At 41.1% G+C, this 22,833-nt stretch overlaps 2 protein-coding genes across 3 annotated transcripts; one reads left to right on the top strand and one right to left on the bottom strand.

The window, feature by feature from the left end:
* Positions 1 to 864: 864 nt before the first annotated feature.
* On the bottom strand, positions 865 to 12,919 carry nfs1 (NFS1 cysteine desulfurase). Of its 2 annotated transcripts, XM_028576572.1 has the most exons (14): positions 12,805 to 12,919; positions 12,377 to 12,594; positions 11,492 to 11,568; positions 11,281 to 11,397; positions 8,347 to 8,430; positions 7,487 to 7,639; positions 7,270 to 7,363; positions 6,684 to 6,818; positions 5,590 to 5,747; positions 5,106 to 5,211; positions 4,858 to 4,939; positions 4,601 to 4,684; positions 4,257 to 4,346; positions 1,745 to 2,255 (listed from the first exon to the last, which is right to left on the bottom strand). In XM_028576572.1, exons 2-14 carry the CDS (start codon positions 12,480 to 12,482, stop codon positions 2,192 to 2,194), a joined length of 1,350 nt encoding a protein of 449 aa, XP_028432373.1. In that variant the 5' UTR covers positions 12,483 to 12,594; positions 12,805 to 12,919; the 3' UTR covers positions 1,745 to 2,191. The 2 variants fall into 2 exon arrangements, with proteins under 2 accessions (XP_028432372.1, XP_028432373.1); XM_028576571.1 differs by lacking the exon at positions 12,805 to 12,919 and having other exon boundaries at positions 865 to 2,255; positions 12,377 to 12,731.
* Positions 12,920 to 14,978: 2,059 nt separating this feature from the next.
* Positions 14,979 to 22,548, top strand: c4h6orf89 (chromosome 4 C6orf89 homolog; the record flags this gene model as incomplete). The annotated part of the gene is made up of 8 exons (XM_028575021.1): positions 14,979 to 15,050; positions 16,579 to 16,845; positions 17,307 to 17,472; positions 18,098 to 18,246; positions 19,055 to 19,206; positions 20,461 to 20,596; positions 21,368 to 21,491; positions 21,753 to 22,548. Coding segments are annotated over 8 exons (1,149 nt in total), but the record flags the coding sequence as incomplete, so codon positions are not given.
* Positions 22,549 to 22,833: the final 285 nt, after the last annotated feature.

Below are 22,833 nucleotides of genomic sequence, written 5' to 3'. Positions count from 1 at the left end.
ACAAGAACTGTGAGCCAGGCATCGCCCAACATCAGTGTTGGACTTCAATAAGGTCCAACACACATGGATGAATTGGATCAAATAAGACAGGTTCCAAAATCTAGTATAAAATGTACAGATAATGTATATATTTTAACTTCTGCACTATTTTATGTCTTAAGAGTCTTGTTATTACTTTCATGTTTTTTTCTTTTTAGACATACGTATTTGTTTGAGCATCGTTGGAGGGAACCTGAGATCTCAGATTGTTATTATCAACAACTGCTACTTTGTAATTTTTGTGCATATGGCAATTAATAACTTCAAACTAAACCTTATATTGTAAACACTTGGTGCATAAACAAATGTTTACTTGACTGTGACAGGGTACTTACAAGTGTTGTGGGGTGTCAAAAGGGCCCTCAACCAGGTTAATCTCAGTACATTTGACTGCATAAAACACTTATACCATACTGGGTATTAGGAATTATTAGTAATACAGTATATACTTACTATACTACTAATATTAGATGTATAGTATGTAAGACAAACAGTATGAATAAAAACTGGGGCAGTACAAAATTTGCTTCTTTTTTATGTACATTGCTTCTACTGGTGTGAACTGTAGTGTAACTTTTTATATAATAATAAATAATTATGTTTTTTATTCAGTTGTTAATGGTATTTAGATGTATTGTCTGTTTTGTATTGTGTAAATTATGATTTATAAATGTTTGTTGATTTGTGTGTTGTGTACAGGCCCAACTGTGGACGGACATTGCAAACTAGCAAAGGCTTTACATTTTGTGGTGTGTAGCATTTGTTCAGTAAAAGTAATTATCCCAATACACATAAACAAAGAACAAAAAACAAAACTAAAAAAAGTGTATTGAAGCAGCACTTTATTGGATAATAATGTATATGAGAGTAACAGTAGAAGACAGTAGAGGGAGTCTAATAAATGTGACAGGAACATCCATGAACACAACACAAATTCTTCTGATTTTGGTGTTCAGACTTTGATGATCACGTTCAGATTCCCATCAACAACCTGGACCTGAGCGGTTTTTACTCTCCACCTCCTTAAAAGTCAGCCATTGTGGTCAAAGGCTACAGTGTTGTAGAGTGTCCCAGGCTTAAAGTGAATAACCAAACTGCGGCTGCCAACACTGTGAACACTGCTGATAAACTGACATGATGCTGCTGTTTATTGAAAACTAAAAAATTGATGGGAGAGGAGAAAGCAAAACTACAAGACTGGGTTGTGAGACGGGGAGGGCAGTGAGTGTCCCATGTGAACAAAGCAGGAGACAATCTGTGAATCATAAAATGAAAAAGTTCTGACTGGGAATTACTATATATTAAGACAGGTTAGTAACTGCCTACAGTTGCAGCCCCCAGCGCTGCTGAAGTAACGCAACACGTGGTTTATGCTCAACAGGTTGACAAGAGGCTATATCACGAAGCAAAGTACTGACCAATCAGACTACTGAAAAACTGAAGTTATCATTACTACTGGTTCCTGACAGGGACAAAGGTCCTGAGTTTACAATAAAGTGACAAGAAAAAAGGAGCAGTAGAGACGTTTTTATAGATCCTATAATCTTACTTTTATATTTAAACATTAATCCTACAACAGTTTATTTTATTCTAGTTGTGAGATTATGCTCAATATATTTCACCTCGATGTAAATCTCTTCTTTTTTGCCACCTCAGGAATTTAATTTTCCCGCAGTTTCATCTGATGTCATATCATGTTATTCATGGGGCTGATGACGTTACATGTGACGTCATCAGCTCCATGAAGAACATGATTGTTCACCATTTCTGGTGAACATGCTCAGAGCTGGATTAGTAAACCCAGAGACAGCTGAAAGTGAAGCCAGGTAACCCGAAAGGGAGCCAGACTAAGATGAACTGACTTTGTGATACAGGACCTAGGTGTCACAGAACGACATTCAACAAGCAAAGGTTGCCATGTGCTGGTCAAATCTCAGAACTCTGAAATAAATCTCCTGACAGAGCTACATGAGGAGCTTCTACGGAGACACAGAGCTACAGTTACAAACAGACTTCAAGTCGGACAGGAAGTTTGTGCGTGTTTGTGTACAGGAAGGAACAGCTAGTCCATTCCCAGAGTTCCCTGGGAATCAATTGTCATCGTGGTCATCGTCATTGGCAGCCAGGGAAGTAAACAAGAAGTGGGACGAGTCTAGTGCTGCGTCCACTTGATGCTCTTCAGATCGATGCCTTCTTGAACCATCTCCCACAGAGGACTGACAGACACAGAGAGAGAGACAGACAGGTTAGTGGGCTTTACCTACAACAACATTACAATTTAGAACACATTACAGATAATATTGCCATCACCCATTCATGCAAAGATATACATATATTTGACAAAGGGAGAGAGAAATATATGCATGGAGCAACAGAGTCAGTTTTAGAGTATAATTCAAATTTATTACAACATAGGTCAGTGACATTTTACTCACCAAGTTAACATTTGTTATCTACGATTCTTTCTGACCTCTCTTATACAGCTATAAATAGAAAGGCTGCTGCATGGAGAGAAGTTGCCCAGGACGTTGACATGTCAGGTCGGTTAAATGTGATATAGCGGTATAATCTCAATAGTTCGGTGTCTGTTGCTAGCTAACCAATTAGCATTAGCAGGTTTGTTTATCAGTACCATGGCAACGCTAACTTCCGTTGGAAAGGAACCGTCCGTAGCCTTTCGCAAGAGTTCAATTTTTTGAACGCATCCGGATGACCAACTGATATGATTTTTTTTTGCACCGCATTTGTTTGGACCCGGTAGCGATATTACGAATCCCACTATGGCCACGCCAAGACCCGCCTTTCAATAGCGTTCACACACTACTATTGGCCAGGCGTCCATGCTTACATGTACAGGTCCTATCCCCTGACCAATCCCCTAACCCTAACCATAACCACTCAAGGTGAAATGCCTAACCCCAACCAATCGAGCTGCTTCGTAGGGCGGGTCTTGGCGTGGCCATAGTGGGATTCGTAATTTTGCGACCCGGTTCGGACCCATTCGCATAGAGAGCCGAAGTCACGCCCTTCTACTTCCGGTCCATGGGACCTATCTTTCGAAAAAATATGAACGAGGGTCAATGGAGAGATAATAATTATTTTTTGATCCAGTTTGAATTGAGCCATGGATAACAAATATGATGTTCGTCAATTTAAAACTTTATTTTTCAACCGAAGAAATTCTCAGTTTATTGTTAAACTGTTGAAGTATAAGACTGTGAAAATACGTAATTAGAAAGACTACACACTTCATGGATGACGTCTCGCTGAAGCTACGACGTCTCTGTGTATCGTACCGGGGATGTAACGTTACTCTAATGAGCAGAGGATCTCGCTTGTTCTTTTACTTATCTGCTGAGAACATTTCACTGGATAAAACACAGCAGTTACGATAACGTTACATGTGTTGTGGAACAGAGCTAAGCTACTGTAGCTAGCGAGCAAGCCGAGCATCAAGCTGAGGTAGGTTGTGTGAGACGGGAGATGTAGTTCACTGAGCGGTTTCACACAAAACTAAGTGGTACTATGACAAACCTACGGCTAACTGAGACTTTCTTCGGTTGAAAAATTATCTTTTAAATTGCCGAACATCATATTTGTAATCCATGGCTCAATTCAAACAGGATCAAAAAATAATTTGCTTCTCCCCGTTCACTACCGTTCATATTTTTTCTGAGTTTAGGTCCCATGAGGTCCACCGGAAGGGGTGGGACTCGGGGGCTCTCTATGCGGTCTGCGAATCTCCATAGGAAATTAATGACTTCCGGTCGTTTCGAAGCCGTATCGGAGCTGATTTCAACTGCCGGCGTTAGTGATGTCACTCTGTTCCAAGATATCAAATGTTAACTTGGTGAGTAAAATGTCACGAAAGTAAGGGGCACCTGAAACAACAGTAATAATCCCTCATTAAACAGGAAAACTGTGCACACAAGAACAGTAGGTACAGTAGGTCGACGTTGAAGCTGGAAGTGGGTACTGAACGGACAATTTGGGTAATCATAATAACGTTCACCTTCGGTTTCTCTTACAAAAAGGTTTGTCCAACCTGTGGTCTGACTGCTTGTGATTCTTGTCAGATTTCTTCTAATTGATGTCACCCTGTTCTCAGATTTTACATTGGTGAGTACAGTGTCATCAATACTTCTACATTACCAACTACTTAACCAAAATATCAGTTAGAAAAAAAAAAACAGAAATATCAGTCCAGCAAAACTCACCTCATCTCTCTGAGCCTGGAGACCTGCAGGATACATTTCTCTGCTGTGTAGTCGACCTCCTCTTCTGTGGTGAACCTGCCAATACCAAACCTAAAACACACAAACACAAACACACACACACACACACACACACACACACACACACACACACACACACACACACACACACACACACACACACACACACACACACACACACACACACACACACACACACACACACACACGTTAACCCTACAAGTGATGTCATTGTACATGTCTGAAGACATGGGATTTCTTTAAAATGGCAAACATTATTATCAGAATTATGGTCTAGATTACAGTACTGATGTCAGCGTTTGTACCTGATGGAAGAGTGAGCCAGGTCTTCATCTGCTCCGATCGCTCTGAGGACGTACGATGGCTCCAGAGACGCTGACGTACACGCACTGTGGGCACACAAACAAACATACGTGATACAAACAACATGGGGACCCACTTGCAAAAACATCGCTCCATAGTGCTACTACTGGTGGTAAACAACAACAAAAAAAATCCACAGGGTACAGCTACATTTATATATTTAAAAATAGTTTGAGTGAACAGCTTGTGTGTGTCTGACCTCCCAGATGACAGAGCGACATCCTTCAGCGCCATCAACAGACTCTCTCCCTCCACGTAGGCAAAGGACAGGTTGACACAGCCTGAAAGGTACACAAACAACATCTACTGCAGTAACACGTTTTTTGTCAACATAACACATTTTCTACAGAAACCTTTAAGATCGAGTCCAAAGACTTTCAGGTTCCACTTCAAGAATGTGACAGTTATGTCATTTTGTGTAAGAGTTTCACTTCTGTGCATGTGTACCAGGGTAGCGGTGTTCTGGATCTCCGTTCATGATGACGTCAGGAAGCTCCGACATGATCTTCTGGATTAGACGATTAGCCAGCATAGACACCCTGTGATGATCATACTACACACACACACACACACACACACACACACACACACACACACACACACACACACACACACACACACACACACACACACACACACACACACACACACACACACACACACACACACACACACACACACACACACACACACACACACACACACACACACACACACACACACACACACACACACACACACACACACACACACACACACACACACACACACACACACACACACACACACACACACACACACACACACACACACACACACACACACACACACACACACACACACACACACACACACACACACACACTCTGAGTCCCAGGATGTTTGGATGTATTTCTGAGTCTGAGTGGATGCTTGGGTGTGTTAGTTTTACCTCCAACTCCTGCTTTGCGATGCTACAGGCTGCTCCCAGCCCAACAGCCAGAGGGGTGGGGACCGTTCCGGAGCGCAGCCCCCTCTCCTGCCCACCCCCACTCTGCAGCGGCTCCAGACGCACCCGGGGCCGGCGGCGCACGTACAAAGCACCAACACCTATACACACACAAACACACACACACACACACACACACACACACACACACACACACACACAGACATTGTCAATGTAACGGCCAAGCAGATCAGCATGACATGTGGAGTACCAAAAGGATCAGAACACGTATGCTCCATCAATACATGCTGCGGTTATTCAAAACAACCTTAATTACAACATTTATTCTGAAGATACTGAAATCTAAATTTGTCTTTCACCAGGCGACTATGGTCCCATTTACTCACGGTCAGTGCATTGAATAAAGTAATGACCATATGTATCATAATTGTCTCCTGCTAAATAAAGACAAAACAGAGGGGTTTGACACTCATAATAAAAGACACAAAATCACTTCACACCTTAACCTCTTATCTTTAAAATGATTAGTCAAGTCTGAAATCACATGTGTATATCGGTATATCTTTTATCATCTAAAAAAATATCGCTATAGTAAGGGTCCCAACATGATCGTGAAAAGTTCATCTATGCATTCATCTTCAGCAGGCCAGACTATTGTAACAACGGGTTCAAGTGGGACGGAACGATCTGGAAAGGTCTAGAGTAGACCCACAACTCTACATCCTGTAAATAAGCCTACACATCAACTGACATAACTGCTTTAATCTCTTAATTTTAATAATTCAAAAACGTTCACGACTTCACTTAGTGCTTGCACTTGAACGGAAATACTCAGTATTTGTATTTTAACTGCAAATTTGACTGTATCAGAATTTCAGCCATTACGTTTAAAAATGTTAGCTGCAAGCACATGTACATTTCTAAGCATTTTCTAGTATGAAATTTGTAAAGCACTTCAAACTGCCATGTGTATGAAATGTGCTCCATTGTATGAAATGTGCTGTTTAAATAAATTGCCTCTCCTTGTCTAATGAGCCAACAGTTAAGAATACATCTACAGTAATACTAGGGCTAACCTTTGGGTCCGTAGATCTTGTGGCCACTGATGGACATTAGATCAACCTTCCAGTCCGTGACGTTGATGGGAATCTTTCCGACAGCCTGAGCGGCGTCCGTGTGGAAGAAGACTCCTTTGGAACGACAAATCTGACCTGTGGACAGGAAGAGTAAAGTTCAACTGTTCTGATAGGAATTCTGAATCAGATCAGAGACTATCTGTGAAAAAGTAAAGATCAGGGGAACTGGTGAATACTCTATGTCAGTGGTTCTCAAACTTTTTTCAATAATGTACCCCTTTTGAATTGTTTCTAATCATTTTTGGTAAAAAAAAAAAAAAAAAAAAAAGTCTATATAAAGAGGAACAGTACAGCGCGGTCAGCGAATGATTTACTAAACAACAGCCTTGTAACTGAAAAAAACATTTAATTGCCGATACAAAAGGAGACAAAAACTGTAAAAAAGACAAAACCTTGGAAAAAGATGGTAGAAGGAAGGAAGTAAGGCAAGAATATGTCAAAAATAGTATCAAAAACTTCAAAAAAATATGACATAACTTCGAAAAAAAGCAGGGAGTAATTAACATGTTTGTTTTGCAATGGTTACCGATCTCCTTGATTGGCTGCTTGACTCCTATCTCGTTGTTGATGGTCATCACCGACAACAGAGAGGTGTCAGGACGAATGGAGGCCTCCAACAGCTGGAAACACACAAACACAACAGTTTTTAATGAACACAATGACATCTGTATGTTCTCTGCACATGCTTTACGTGATCATTTTGCACTCTCTCTTGTGGGTTCTCCCTGTACGGTCGTGAATACCTCCAGGTCCACCAGTCCGTTGGTCTGGACTGGCAGGTAGGTCACACTGAATCCTTCAGACTCCAGAACTCGACACGAGTCAAGAACACATTTATGCTCCGTCTGCGTGGTGATCACATGACGCTTCTTGGTCTGGTAGAACCTGGACACGCCCTGCAGGAGAGGGAGATGGGAGAGGCGGGGTCACTACTGACATCACAAGCTGGGGTTTAACTCAGTGTTGTTGTTTTTACTGTACTTTCACCGTTTTCTCACTGCCTTGTCAATCTGTTCCTAATGGGTTCTCAGGGTATGATCACACCAGCATTTAGGACGGCTTGAATTAAAATGTTGCGGTGAAATCAACTCATTCCAATACATTTTTGATTGTTGGTTTTTCCCTCATCCAGGCGAAGTAAATTTGGGCAATTTCTTTGCGTCATGTTAAACTTGGGTAAACTTTAACAAAGCAAATTCAGACCAATGACCATAAGCTAACTGTCTTGACAGCGCTGAACAGAGACTGCATAATGGAGGAAACTAACTAGGAAACTATCGTACTGTAACTGTGTGTCTCTATCAAGTTTAATTTAACCTCCACTGTCGGAGTATAAACTGCTCCAAAAAGAGCAATTGTTAACAGGCAGTCATAAGACATGAGTTGATGGTTTACATATTTTCAAAAAGACGCACAGATTAATTTCTGACGTGACCAGAGCTTCATTCTGTTCTCACTGTACTCTATATGTTTCCTCTGTTTTTGATCTGTTCTCACTGTGAAGCAAAACCAGAGAAGGTAATAGTGAGAGGAAAGGGAGAGAAGGTGTGATGAAGAGGAGGTAACGTAGAGGAAGTGACGAAGAAGAGGAGCAGAGTGAGACCTTGATGGCCATGTTGTTGGACTCGGTGGCTCCGCTGGTGAAGATTATCTCTCTGGGATCTGCTCCAATCAGATCAGCCACCTGCTGCTCAGAGAGAGGGAGGGAGGGAGGGAGAGAGAGAGAGAGAGAGAGGCAACACAACAAACAGTCAGTGTCTCTCTTTCAAATTCAGATTAAATGGAAAAGATGACCAAGTACAAATCATGTTGATCACTGGACTTCAGTCACCAGACCTGAGCTTCCTCTGGAAGAAACTGGTAGTCTAGAAAGCTAAGAGAATCATGGGTAATTATGGCCATGTTCTTTCTTGTAGATTATCTTTAATGCCATCAGGGTGGTGCTATCTTGCCCACCCCCCCATGTAAAACCAACAGATTTTTGAATTCCTTCTGCCATTAGGCTCTTAAATGGTGCTGATGGCAGCAACTTGTAACATTCAGAGCTTGTAATTCTGGGGAAGCATAATGCTTTGATTGATGTATTTAGAACTTTACTTAAGTTGGAATATGGTTGTATATTTATTTTATTTAGCTTAAATTCGGCAACCTGTTTGTGCTTTGTTGCTCTTGCCTGGGTTTCTTATTTGTTGACCTGTTGCTACTGACATGTTGGCTGTAGTGGTGCACGATATATCGGCCGCCGATATAATATCGGCCGATATGGTCATTTTTTTACACATCGGTATCGTTCCGATGTCAAAATAGGGCCGATGTGAATCATTCCTGTGTATTTGACGTGTGTAGGCTTATGGTGCGTTCTTTTTGTCCACCGAAGTCAATTTACGAGTTGTTTTCCGGAGTTACGAACCGGAAGTTGCAAAAAGAACGCCACCGAGGTCGTATATACAACTCGTCAAGTCGTCTGAACTCAGACGACCCCGAGTTCACTTTCAAAGATGGCTACGTCGTGCATCACATTGTGGTTTTCTACAATTTTAAGCACTTTTGTCTTTGTTGTAACCAAATGAAGAAGTGGTACACATAGCACTGTATACTGCTACCTATAGGCATGTTGCTACAGTCTTATTAGGAGTTAAATACCGCCTGATTAGTTATTTTGTAGCTTGTGCAGCTGAAATTGGCTAGAGACGCTCGGTTGCTATATGACAACAACGGCTTTAAGCCGAGTCTTGAGCAGAAAGCAGAGCAGTAGCCTAACGTTAATGTTAATCAAAACGTAATTTTCATGTATCAAACTGTGAAATATATGTGTCTAATATGTCAATAACTGGGTGAATAGAATCCTAAATGTTACTAAAAATGTCACAAAAATCCATCTTTTCTCCGACTCGTAGTATTGTGTGACCAAAAGAACGCAACAACACCGCGGTTACTCGTTTTCCAACATGGATGTGACGTTCCGACATTCTGGGATTTGGGGTCTTTCATCCATATGAGCAAAATACACATTTTCTGGCTTATCTCGGCCTAGAAGGCACCAATTTCTATAATTTCAAGGGTTAGGCCTAACCTTTAAGTACTTGGCAGTTACTGTACTTCCAGTTCAGACTGCAAAAGCCAGTGTCTGTTCAGTCCAGTTTGTTCTGGCTCCATTTTCACATTTTACCTCTTTCAATACTTTTGGCTTTGGCCATTAAAGGCCTACTACTGTACTTTAAAGTTTTGAACTGTTGTTCAATGTTCACAGAATACAGTGACTTGGTCTCAAGTGAGTTAGATGTTTATTGTGAATACTCAGGGTTGGCTTATTCATAGTGTTAATTCAGGACACACTTGTATCCTTTTAAAAATGTATTTTCAAATAAATATTTTTTTTTTTTTCTGAAAATCTGACTGTCATATTTTGCACACAGGTAAAGGTGCCCAATATCAGTGATTTCTGAAAATAAATCACAAAAGTAAAAAAAATGCCTTTTGGAAAATAGTTCCTTATTTGATTATCATAAAAAATTTGTTCTATACAGAGATATCGACATCGGTAAATATCGGTATCGGCCATAACAGCAATATTAATATCGGTTATCGGTATCGGCCACAATTTTCACATCGGTGCATCACTAGTTGGTTGATTGAATGATTGCGATGGTGTTTATTCTTGTATATTTTTTTTTTCTATGTGATTGGTTGACTGCAAAATTGAATTGCCCTTTAGAAATAAATAAAGTAGTTTGAACTGAATTAAATGTTGTACAAGGTTTACAATGTGGATGGTTTAAACTAAGGATGCAACGAATCCAGGATTCAGCTTCAGATTCAGCCGAATATTGGGCTTTTTGACATTGCCTTTTAGAATTTTTTTCCATCAAACCGAACCCTATGCTTGCACTACGCGTGCTATGCTGGTCGACGTAATGACGCCGCTGTTGATTACGGGAAGGTGTTTACGTAGGTGGAGCGTTCAATGCATTAGGCTGTGAAAATGGAACTCGTGAGCAGAAAAAGTGTTTGGCAGTACTTTCAGTCAAAAGAAGGCGATTCAAGTCAAGCTACATGTTCAATTTGCCGATTTGTCTCGTGGTGGCAAGGACCCTAAACAATACACAACTTTGCCGCTGTTAAAACATTTGCGTATGAAACATCCGAAAGAATATGAGTTGTGCATGAAGGATTCTACAGACAGCAGCCAAAATGCTGCAACTTCAGGTACGGCAAAGGAAGGACAGTCACAACTAAAAACTTGTGTTAACCAGACCACCATTACCAGCTTCATTACTTCATTAATGTGTTTACTGTGTTAATGGACTGAGAATGGGAGTAGGATTTGGTATTCGGTTTCGGAATTGGCAGAATCTTAATCAGTGGATTTTGTATTCGGCCAAACCCCAAAAATCTGGATTCGGTGTATCCCTAGTTTAAACATTACTACAGTGCACTGTAATGTAAAGAAATACTGGTTAAAAAATAAAAGAATATATGATAAAAAATAAAAATAAGAACAAGTTTCTCTTTCTGTACAGACAAAGTGTCTCTATACCTTCCTGGCCGTCTCCATGGCGCTCTCGCTCTCCCATCCGTAGGCGTGTGTTCTGGAGTGAGGGTTACCATAGTAATTCACCTGGTAGGGCAACATGGCGTCCAGCACCCGGGGGTCCTACACACAAATACACACGTGTTAAACTGTAAGTGCAAGTTAGTGCAAGTAACTCTCTGACATCAGCTGGAAAAACATGGTTGGTAACGGTTACCATGGGCGTGGTGGCCTGGAAGTCCATGTAGAGGGGGCGCAGCTCATCATTCTCCAGTTTGTGTTTCTTTATCAACTCTGCAGCACAAAACAACAACAGTCACACAGTCAGCTGGGGTTTAATCCGAACTGAATGATCCTCTGGTCCGAAACACGGGGTCAGACAACAGTATTTGTTGAGTCATTCATCAACTATTTACCAACTGTGTTTGGAGACCAGAGTATGGAAAACAGTCAAGTTCTGAAAATGAAACACTGTATCATGTATCATAACATATCTGTTTGCCATGTGTATTATTAGCATCCATTTTGTTGACTTTATTTTATATAACAAAACAACGCACATCCTTATATTAGACAAAATTGTATTAGCACTTATTTTAGCAAACAATAATCTGTTCACCCTGTACGGTGCCCTGTACAGTTTTCTTGTTAACAAACTAATGATTTGTTTACATCCAATGTTACTCACCAAAAAACATTGTGTGCAGGGTTCAAAATTAGCACCATCTACCAGCCAAATGCTGGTAAAATATCCAAGTGGCTGGAAGTCATGCTTCACTCATCACCAGCCAAAAAACAATGGTAATCTATAGAGTGTCTGGTAAAATTTGAACATTCACTAGCCATTTGGCTGATGAAGGATAAGGTTAATTAAGAACGCTGATTGTGTGTCAACAGCACTGGCATTTTGTTTTAGCTACTTTAAATCCAGATGTGTTTGTTGCGTTGGATATTAATACATGCATGTTCATCACTCGGGTTAACGTTAGGTTTTGGGAAGTTTCCTGTCTCCGTACCAAACTGCGTCACTTTGGGATTAGCTTCATGCTAGCAGCTCTGTGCCTTCAAATAAACAGGCTAACGTGCTCCGGACGGCTGTTACCTTTAGGCAGAGAGCTGGCGGCTCTACCATCAGAGCCCAGCCAGAGAGGAAGCCTTGACAACGGCCTGAGCAGCCGGGAGGAGACGGTCTTGCCCGTGGAAAGCATCTGGTCGGCTGGCTGGTTTCAACTGGAGACACGCTGACCTCCAATAACAACACGCTGATCGCGACCAAAACACAAGACTACACCGGGGTGAACCAGTTCAACCTGCTGGTTTCTGTGGAAGAAAAGGAAGAAGATTTAGCTACGATTTAAGAGAAACTGTTTAAACGTGAGCGAAGTTCGGTTTTGTAACGTTGCCGCTTGTCGGATGTATCCACACAGTGTCAAGGTCGACATGCTAACGCACTTCCGATGACGACTTTCAAAATAAAACATGTTTACTGCGTGTCAAAGTTGTTTATTTACTTTTACTTTTACTCCTTACTTTTTTGGGAGCTTGATCCTCTGATTATGTGTTTCATAGTTGCACCTAATATACATCCAATCCACGAGGCATGAGTTACACACATAGGTCTATGGTTACACTATATGGTTACACAGAAGAAAAAAAACGGAAACAGGGGGCGGAACTTCATTTAGACAAGCCGAGCTCTCACTGGCCGATATGTGATGTTTTGGTCCTGTTTGAGGCCTTTCTCTGTCCTGTGATTGGTTACAGCCAAGAGTTTATGCAACGCGGCTTCAGCTTCTTAAAAGGTTCATGTTGTATCTTCTAATGAAGAACTGAGTGTCGACAACATCCGCATATGTTTGCAAGATATTACAGTTAGGATACCACAGTTCACTTAAAGCCATATGGGTAAAAAACTATACATAAAATTGATTTACAGCTTGGCACAATCGTCACATGAAAATCAGGATTTTTAAAACACTGTGTGCTATTTGCATTGCATTCAAAATGTTACTTGAGTAGAAGTATAAGATTATTCGCATAAAAATATACTTTATGTAAAAGTAGCCTATATCATTATGCAGAATGATATGTATTAGATTATAAGTCTATACATTAATGTGTACATTACTTTAAGTGGAGCTCATTTTAACTACTTAATATATAGTTGACCTGCTGGATAGCTTGTGAATTTACCCCAGTGGATCAATAAAGTGTTATCTTAATTTATAATAAAACATAATTTATGTGTTGATTATATTTGACATTTATAGAGAAAGAGGTGGATTCAGATGGAAGATTAAGACAACATGCTGTTGGTTGCCAGGTTTGATTCAATATTCTCAGACTTTATTTATGTGTTATATGTATGAGAGCAATGCAAAAATCAAAGTCAAATTCCATGTATGTGCACACATTTTTTTCTTTTAGCTTATACACTTTATTAAAGACAAAACCATATACAATACACACAAAATATCACAACAGCAAGACCACAGGCAAAAATAAAGAAAATAACCAATTATTGGTTAGGACGATACACCATAGACTGTATTTACAGTCACGATGTGAGCTATACACACATAGCCTAATTGGCCAATAAAGATTATTCTAATTGATTCTGATTCATGAATAATTTCCTGTAATGAAAATTACCTGCAAAGCGCAAATTCGAAAAATGCCACAAGAAAAAGGAACAGAAGAGAAAAACATAGACAAGACAACATACACTTAAAACATTATTGAACATGTCAAGTGGATCAAGCAGTGTAATTTTCTGTGATCTGATCATAGACTGTAAATCTATGGATCTGATCCATCTGATCCGAAAAAAAGCACTAATGGATTAATCTCTGATCCACATTCCAAAGCAGAAGGTGGAGGTACTGCTAATCCGATGCTTGCCAACCGCCGTTAAAGCCTAGAAACTAGTAGTAGAAGAAGAAGCCTGTTTCTGTATCTGGGCTGTTTGCAAGGGAATTTATAAGTGATCAGGAGCCAGCGTCACCTCCTGACAATAATAGGAAACATTATGGAGAGAGATGGCTAATGTTACCCCTCTTAAATATAATTATATATCAACAACAGCTTGCAGGTTGGTTGATTAGTTATTGATAACAACATTCTCAATCAATCAAATGCATGTAGCTAGAATACTACTGGTTTGGCACCCATAGTTTGGCACCAATGACGCATGCATGTGACGAGTAATGACTCTTCCTTCTTTATACGGTTCCTTGGCTGTTTGTGGTAGCAATGCCCCATAACTAGCAAGCTAGTTTATTTAAATAACAACATCAAAACATTTATTTTCCTTCGTAACGTGAGAAAGAAGAGACTCCCACTACGGCGGTGGATGTCACTTTAAGGTGAGGCTGTCAGTCTTCTGTAGTTTTCTTTAAATGACGTAAACTGAAAGTGGTGTTAATCAAGGCTAACGTGCACAAGCTAACCGCAGTCAGCCTGACCGTGGTGGTGTGTTTTTAAATCACAATCGTGCCATCTCACTGTTTTGGCTCTAAGTTTGTATTGACGTTATACTTTATATGGCTGATTGTTTTAAATGCGGCAGGCAACAGTTGGACTGATAGCGTGTTTTATGTTATCCACTGTGGCGGAAAGTAGCTAAGTACATTTAGAATCAGAATTAGCTTTAATGGCCAAGTAAGTTTGAACATTTAGCTAGCTAGCTAGCTAGCTACATGTAATTTGACCCTGGCTTTTTGCTCTCAAAGTACATAGACATACGGCTAAACACAAGGACTGTAAAGCTGAACAAGGTAAACATAACCATTTGATTACTATGTACAGCTGTAGAGTTTGTATTTAAAAAGTGTATATATATATATATATATATATATATATATATATATATATATATATATAAACATGCATTATGTATGCTATGCATACACATAAGTACATAAACACATGCACACAAACTGTTCTATTAAGATTTTAAACAGTTTTTTTTAAACAGTAATGCAAAAGTGCAAATTGTGCTGGAATAAATAAGTAATTATTAATATAACTGGTTGCTTATATATCTGAGGTAGGTGGATATGACAGTATGTTTGTGTATGTTTGACAGCCATTTACATGTTTAAATGCTATGTTTAACACTATAAAATATATAATATACTTGAGGTGGATGCTTGGTGTTACTGGGTTACTGTGCAGGGATTGGCCCTGAGAGCACAAAACAGAAGCTGCCGCCCCCAGGGCGGCATCTCGATCTTCTTTAAGGTACTGTACTTAAGTACAGTTTTAAAGTATTTGTACTTTATTTGAGTGTTTCCATTTCATGGAACATTACAGATCTAATCCACTACATTTCAGAGGGAAATATCTTAACTCCAGTTCATTTATTTGACACTTATAGTTATAAAAACCTGCCACAGACTTATTACTGCATTGTGGCTTGCTTGTCCAGATTCTGCCTGACACCTGTCTGAAGCCTGCCACGTGCTTTCCAGTGAGGTGCTAGTGTCACTCGGAGGATCTCGGCCTTGCTGACAAACTCTTGGGTCTTTAGCGAACTGCATAGAGACAATAACAGACTCCCATGTGTCCACATAGTCCCTACATGTAAAGTGATTAATGGACTTAGCAAAGAAAACTAGTCTTTATCCTTGTTATGCTTCATTAAGTAATTACAGCTATACTCTCTGTCATGCAGTACAACTGTGTTATTTTGACCTATTCTAACATGGTGTGTTTGAATATTTCTGCATACTGGGGTCCCTAAACAGTCTTGGAAGTGCATAAATTGGGTATTAAAAACTTGACCTTACTGTATAAAATGACCTGTTATGACCTTTTCAATAATCCAGGCCTCATGGAACTTTACAACCACAAATTATAGACCTAGGGCAGAAGATGTCCCTTCTAAAAACAAACAAAAAAAAAAAACCGGGTAGAATGTGAACAGAATACCTTTTATACCTATAATGTTTATTTTATTTATTTTGTTTTAGTTTTGCATCATATTTAACTTCAGGTCTTTAGTTTAACTGTAGAGAGAAGTATCAGTACAAGACTCCTTCAACAAGTCTGGACCACCTTTTGTACCTCCGGGAAAATGCCACAAATTCTCTTAAATGACCCATGCAGTGAATGTTTGTATGTGTGGCTCTTGCATACGGCCCATTGGTTCCATGCAAGAGAAAACGGCACATACTGACACTCATAGCAAACTATAATTACATTTAGATTGCATATTAATTAATTAATTACTAATTTACACAATACCACCTTTTAATCATCCAAGTTATGAACGCTAGCTGTTTTTTATGGATGACTTTGTAGGTGACACCATGCTCCTGGGTCCCGAAGCAGCTGAAGATCGACGTGTTTGACCGAGAAGCCGCCGTCGCTGCCGCCATCATTGGAACGACGATGAGCGAGCCGTGTATCTACGACAAACTGTCCGAGAGCATCGACATCCTCCGCCAGTCGGGCTACCGCTACGGCATGTCGGAGAGGGAGATCGAGAGGTTCATCAAGCAGGTCCTGGAGACAAACGAGCCCAGGAGAGAGCCTCCCCAGTTCCCCATCCTGAGAGCCACCATAAAGGTCAAGCCTGCCAACGCAAATATTACTGCTAATAAAGTCGACAGAAAATGTAATCAATGAATCACTGAAGGCCTTAACCACATGAAAGTTCTTAAAACGCAGGTTACAGCCTCTTAAATATGAGGATTTGGTTGCTCTGCCAGTTTATTGTTTAATCTTTTTTAAGGTTATTATTGTGTCAGACATAAATAGTTAATTTTCCACTGCAGGACCCTTGTTTCTCTTTTTATTAGTATAACTATTTGTTGACCACTGCAGCTCAGCAAGTACAGTAAACAAAAACAAAAAAACAATACAGGAGTGATCATGTGATGGCCAATATGGACAGGAGGGGCTATTACAGCTACCAAAAAACTGATAAAGATCCAACCGATGAGAAGAAAACACATTTTTCTTGCTGAACGATAAATCTCTTACCTTTTGCAGCGGAAGTGTTGGTAATGTCTCTGTTGTCTCTGCAGTTTGTGGTGGCAGTGGGCTTCCTGCTTGTGGTAGTGCTGGCCTTCACATACCCTCAGAGCGCCCCCCAGCTGGGCCTGGTCAACCTGGGCTGTTACAACTGGTCATCCCCACTCAGCCACGTCCGCCTGCTGTCCCTGCCCATCGCCAAGAAGTACAATCTGCAAGGTGTGAAGCGTAGAGAAACTCATGCGCTCACAGACACACGTTTCAATGAGGAAGTCCTGGATATCTTAAGGATAGAAAAAAAGAATTCTTCATTACTGAAGTGCAACACACGTTGGCTGCGTCGAGAGTCGTGTAACCCAAGTATAGGAGTGAGTCGTTACTCCTACAAGTAATCCCAACCCACGCTTTCCAACGTCCATTTTTGAAGAAAAAAAAAAAAAAGATTAATTTGACAAAAAAAGTCCAGGGTGCTCAGGAAGTTCAGTCAGATGTTTGAAGGTGCTCTTTGGGGTCGCGAATTCAATTAAGTGTAGAAAAAAAAAAAAAGGAAAATCCAAAGCACTCTTCAAAATTATTTGAAGAAGAGTGCCTTGGCTGTCTGCACCGCTACGCGTGGGTTGCTGTCTTTTAAATTTTCTATTATGATATAGCCAGTAAAATAAAGGCTTTTTAAATGTGTGTGTGTGTGTGTGTGTGTGTGTGTGTGTGTGTGTGTGTGTGTGTGTGTGTGTGTGTGTGTGTGTGTGTGTGTGTGTGTGTGTGTGTGTGTGTGTGTGTGTGTGTGTGTGTGTGTGTGTGTGTGTGTGTGTGTGTGTGTGTGTGTGTGTGTGTGTGTGCGCTGCAGGTTTCCATGAATGGTGGAGTGCCGGCTCTCTCAGGCAGAATCTGGTCAACTGTTCGGGCTGTGCTGAGATCTCCTCGGTGCTGGAAGTCCCAGAGAGCCTCAGAGGGATGGTGAATCTGCGACGGGGGCCACAGCTCGTCCTGCTAAAGGTCAGAGGTCAATCTGATGGGCCTCCCCTTCTGACACCCACGGGTGCAAACTTTGTAAATGACGATGTTGCTTTTTTTTTCTTCTTCTTCTTCAAACAGAAGACTAATGTTTAGTAGTAGTAGTAGTAAATGTAGTAAACATTAAAAGTGCAACACGTTGTCGTGTTTGTGTGCATGTACAGTATGTGTCCACAGTAGGGCTGCTAAATTATGGAAACAAATCATAATCACAATTATTTTGGTCAATATTGAAATCACGATTATTTAACACGATGACTCATTGACTTTTGGAAAGATGTTGCAATTATTGAACGTTAAAAACAGTGTAACCGTTAACCAAATCAACCGTGTAAACACCTTGAACTGTGAGATTGCCCTTAATGCTTTACCTGCTTGAACGTTTTTAATTCCCATTAAAATAAATAATATAAAAAATATATTCAAATGTTGGCTGAGGGAGTTTAGCCTTAGGACGAGCGAAAGTCCGCGTGTCATTCAGAACACAAGACAAAATTAGAATTTACTTGCAAAACCTAATGTGCGAAACTTATAGTTTTTCTCGATAGCGTTGTTTTTGTGATCGTTGTAGGAGCCAAAAATGGAAAATTGCGATCAAAATTCAATTAATTGCAAAGCCCTAGTTCTCAGTCAGTCTGGGACAAAGTCTATAGGGTGGATGGGGGGAACCAAGGGTGAGCATAAAAAAGAAGAAATAAATAAGAATGTAAATGATAATAATATGAATAAACAGTATATCAGAAAAGTCTAAATCCTACTGGTTTGTGTTTGTTCCTACTGGTCTGTGCAGGGTGGGGAGTCCCTCAGTGTCCAGCGGCAGCAGCTGGAGGAGCTCTACCTGGCCCACTCAGGCTCCATGTCCATCCTGCTGGAGGAGGACGACGGTCTGCACGACCACAACCTCGGCCTCCCCCAGGGACCCGCCAACTTCACTCTGCTCTGGTACACATTTAGGTTCAGAGTCCAGTTCACTGGTCCACTCGGTTCTGAGGAACCCCGACCTGACTTGCATCATAATCACAGGGGGGAGAATATTTTAGAAACTCAGTAGTCTTTGCAAAAGATGTATGCTGTCGAATAATCATTATTATTTGGCATTCGATACACAGATGTTACATTTATATCTTGTTGTTCGTCTATTGTTCGGATGGTTACAGAATGTTTTATTGTTGGTGCAGGAGGTGAAAACTGGACTGCAAATCTGTCCTCGTCTATATTTACTGATAGAGAAACTATATGGAGTAAATGTTTGATAACATTAGACATGTGTAGTCTATATTGATGACGTTTCATTTCCGGGATTGTTCCGGTGCTGCCGGAGGTTCTGCCGGATGTCCCTCATTTTCTGCCGGATGTCCGTCACCTTCCTCTTTCTTTGTGTTGGCATTCTAAACTCTGGTGGATTAATGAGGACTATGGTTCACTGCTCCTTAGATCTATACAGGGTGAATCCAGACAGCTAGCTAAACTACAGTGGCACTCATAAGATTATGAACCCATGCTAAAGTTGACTAAAAAGAGGAATAAAAAAAATCATCTTTTGGAAATTGATCTTATTGCCTTAATTAAAAAATGAGGAAAAATCCAACCTTTAAGGACACCAGTTTTCTTTGAGAATGAATAATGTATTTTAAATAAATAAATATTCTTCCTTAAAATACAGGGGGCATAAGTCAGTACACCCCTATGTCTATGCCCTATCCATAGAGGCAGGCAGATTTTTTTTTTTTTTTAAAGGCCAGTTATTTCATGGATCCAGGATACTATGCATCCTGATAAAGTTCCCTTGGCCTTTGGAATTAAAATAGCCCCATATCATCACATACCCTTCACCATACCTAGAGATTGGCATGGGGTGCTTTCCATAAAATCATCTCTCAATGCAAATCAAACCAGCTATTAGGCTAACTGAAATAAAACCATGCCAATCTCTAGGTATGGTGAAGGGTATGTGATGATGTGGGGCTATTTTAAGAGAGCCACTGTCTCTGAGTTTTCTGTTCCACGACTAAAACAACTTTTGAACGTACACATGTTCCACCAAAACAAGTTCCTTCCCGAGGCCAATAAACCACAGCACCGTTTTCTCCCATCCCGGGATGTTGTGTGGACTAGCCAGACCCTCCTCCACAGCGCTGTGGCAATGCGAGACCCAGTGGTATTTAATGCTTGTTGGTGTGTGTTGATTTGTTGCAGGAGGTTCAGCTCTGGGACCAGGGAGAAGGTGTTGAGGTGGCTCTTCCCGAAGGCTGAGCTCTGCCCCCTGCTGGACAGCGCTGGGACCATCGTGCAGCGCTGCCTGGTCACCCACAGCACAAACTCCCAGAGTAAGGTGAGTTCACGTGTCCAGACGTCCCCACACTGCAAGACTGAGAGACTGAACAGGAAAACACGGTTCTTGTTACTGACGTACCTAAAGTATTGTTTAACAATATCTTTAGATTTATTGACTTTTCAGACCCTCTTAGCGACTTTCTTTCTAAAAAATAGCTCTCCCTCTCCTCTTGCGCAGTGAGCAGCAGGCCGTCAGACAACACAGCCACTAAGCTTCATGCAAATGATACGCAATGACATCACCATATATGCAAATGAGTGTATGATGTCTTATGGCGACTAGTGCTATCTACTTTCATTGGAAAATTGGAAACACTGTACGATAGCAGGTTAAATACAGCTCCTTTTTTCCTAAATGTATTTTAAATGTGTGTATTGATGCAGTGAAGTTTGATATTGCATTACTTCATGGACATGAATCCGTACCCTTTCTTTCGATGTAGTCATTTGCATACAATTGTTTTTTTCTCCATGACAGTTGCTTGTTTAGCTAGCCAGTGGGAGCGCTATTGGCATTGTTAGCTCTTGGCTAGCATTGCGGCGCTAGTTGCGGAAAAATAATTGGAGCCGTTGAACTGCAACTGACAGACTGTGCACTGGGGCACGATAATAACGGCCTCAGATCATGGACACATTTTAATCGTTAAAATGTGTCCATTAATCGTTTAATCTAATATCGTATTGCATACCCCTCAGTGTAGCCCTCCATCACTCGCACTCACACAAATGAACTCTCAGCCTCTGTTCTAACTTTGACTTTGTGTTTCAGGGTGTCGGAGTGTTTGGCTGGCTGGTGGTGGGCGAGGGGCTACCAACAGTTCGAGTTCTGCCTGTTCAGCGCTGTCAGAAACACTGCAGCTCCTTCAACCTGTGGCTGACACCTGGAGACATGGGTAACACCTGCCGCACCCGTTTTAAATCCACAAACACATTAGCGGGACAAAACGACACCTTCAGGCAGAACAGACAAACTTTGGTCTCGTGCCCCCACCATAAAAAGCCATATCTTAGCCACTGCCTAAACTGTACCTCACAGTCTTTGAAGAGTCTGCATGCTGCATCTGTTCTCCTGAAACCCTAAAATCAAACGGTTGAATGAGCTGTCCGGTCTGCTGAACACGCAGTTGACGGTTGTTCCCTCTGACCTTTTGTAGTGTACGCAGACCCCCGGTACTGGCAGATGGAGCTGTTCCCTGGCCGAGGCCAGAACATCATCTGTGACGGATCTGCCTTTTAAGTGAAGGAGGACAGGAACGTGCAAATGACGGCTGTGAATGTCGAATTTTCAGAGCTCCCCGGCCTTTCTATGGCCCCGCCCACTGATGCCTTAAACCCTCCAGGCTTTTTTTCTCTCCTGACGCCCCTATCCGTCTCAAAATCCCCCCAGCATCCTTAGAGAGCTGGAAACCACTGCACACATGACTTCAGTTTGGAAAAAGGGATCCTCCTGCAGATTCCAAGGGTCGAGGTCAGAGGATCGAGCAATGACTTTTTGACTTTGTCCTTGTGTCTTTAAACTCTCCGCAGGTCTCCGATGTTCTGGATGTGCTGTGCTCGTGCCATAGCTTCAAGCAGATCTCTAGCAATTAAAAGAAATCCATGAAATCATTGGGTGTGTCTCTGTCAGAAGGTAGTGAATCACTGTTGGGTGCATCGGCGTTAACACTGGTTCCAGACCCCTGAATCACGACCCACATCTCTGGAGCTCGTTTCCTCGGCTGTTCACTCGGTTAAAAACTAGCCAAGCAAAGCTTTGTAGATGTTGTCGCAGATGTGAGTCGCGCATGCGTCACTTTGCGACAAGTACCCTACAAGATGCTAACGATGGAGACTTCTGTAATGTCAACACAGTAAAAATGCACCTACATAACGAAGTTTGTTTACTGCTGGCTACAAGTTAGCAATCAAACAATCAAAAAAACACAACAAAGGCTGTCACTTGAATGGCATTTTGAGCTAACGTTAGCAATCAAACAATCATAGATGGCTAAAACGTTTTTGAAATGACTGCTAGCTACAAGTTAGCAATCAAACACAACAAAGGCTGTCACTTGAATGGCGTTTTGAGCTAACGTTAGCAATCAAACAAGCATAGATAGCTATAACGTTTTTGAAATGATTTCCATCTTCTGTTATTGTTTGTAATGACAAAAGTTTATTATTTTATGGATTTCGCAAATTTCGGTATGACACGTTATGCCGTAAACCGTTTAAATCTGAGCATGCGCGACTCAA

This window comes from Perca flavescens, chromosome 4 (assembly GCF_004354835.1).
Source record: "Perca flavescens isolate YP-PL-M2 chromosome 4, PFLA_1.0, whole genome shotgun sequence".
Classification (NCBI taxonomy): Eukaryota; Metazoa; Chordata; class Actinopteri; order Perciformes; family Percidae; genus Perca; species Perca flavescens.
This window is presented reverse-complemented; position numbering and strand designations above follow the sequence as displayed.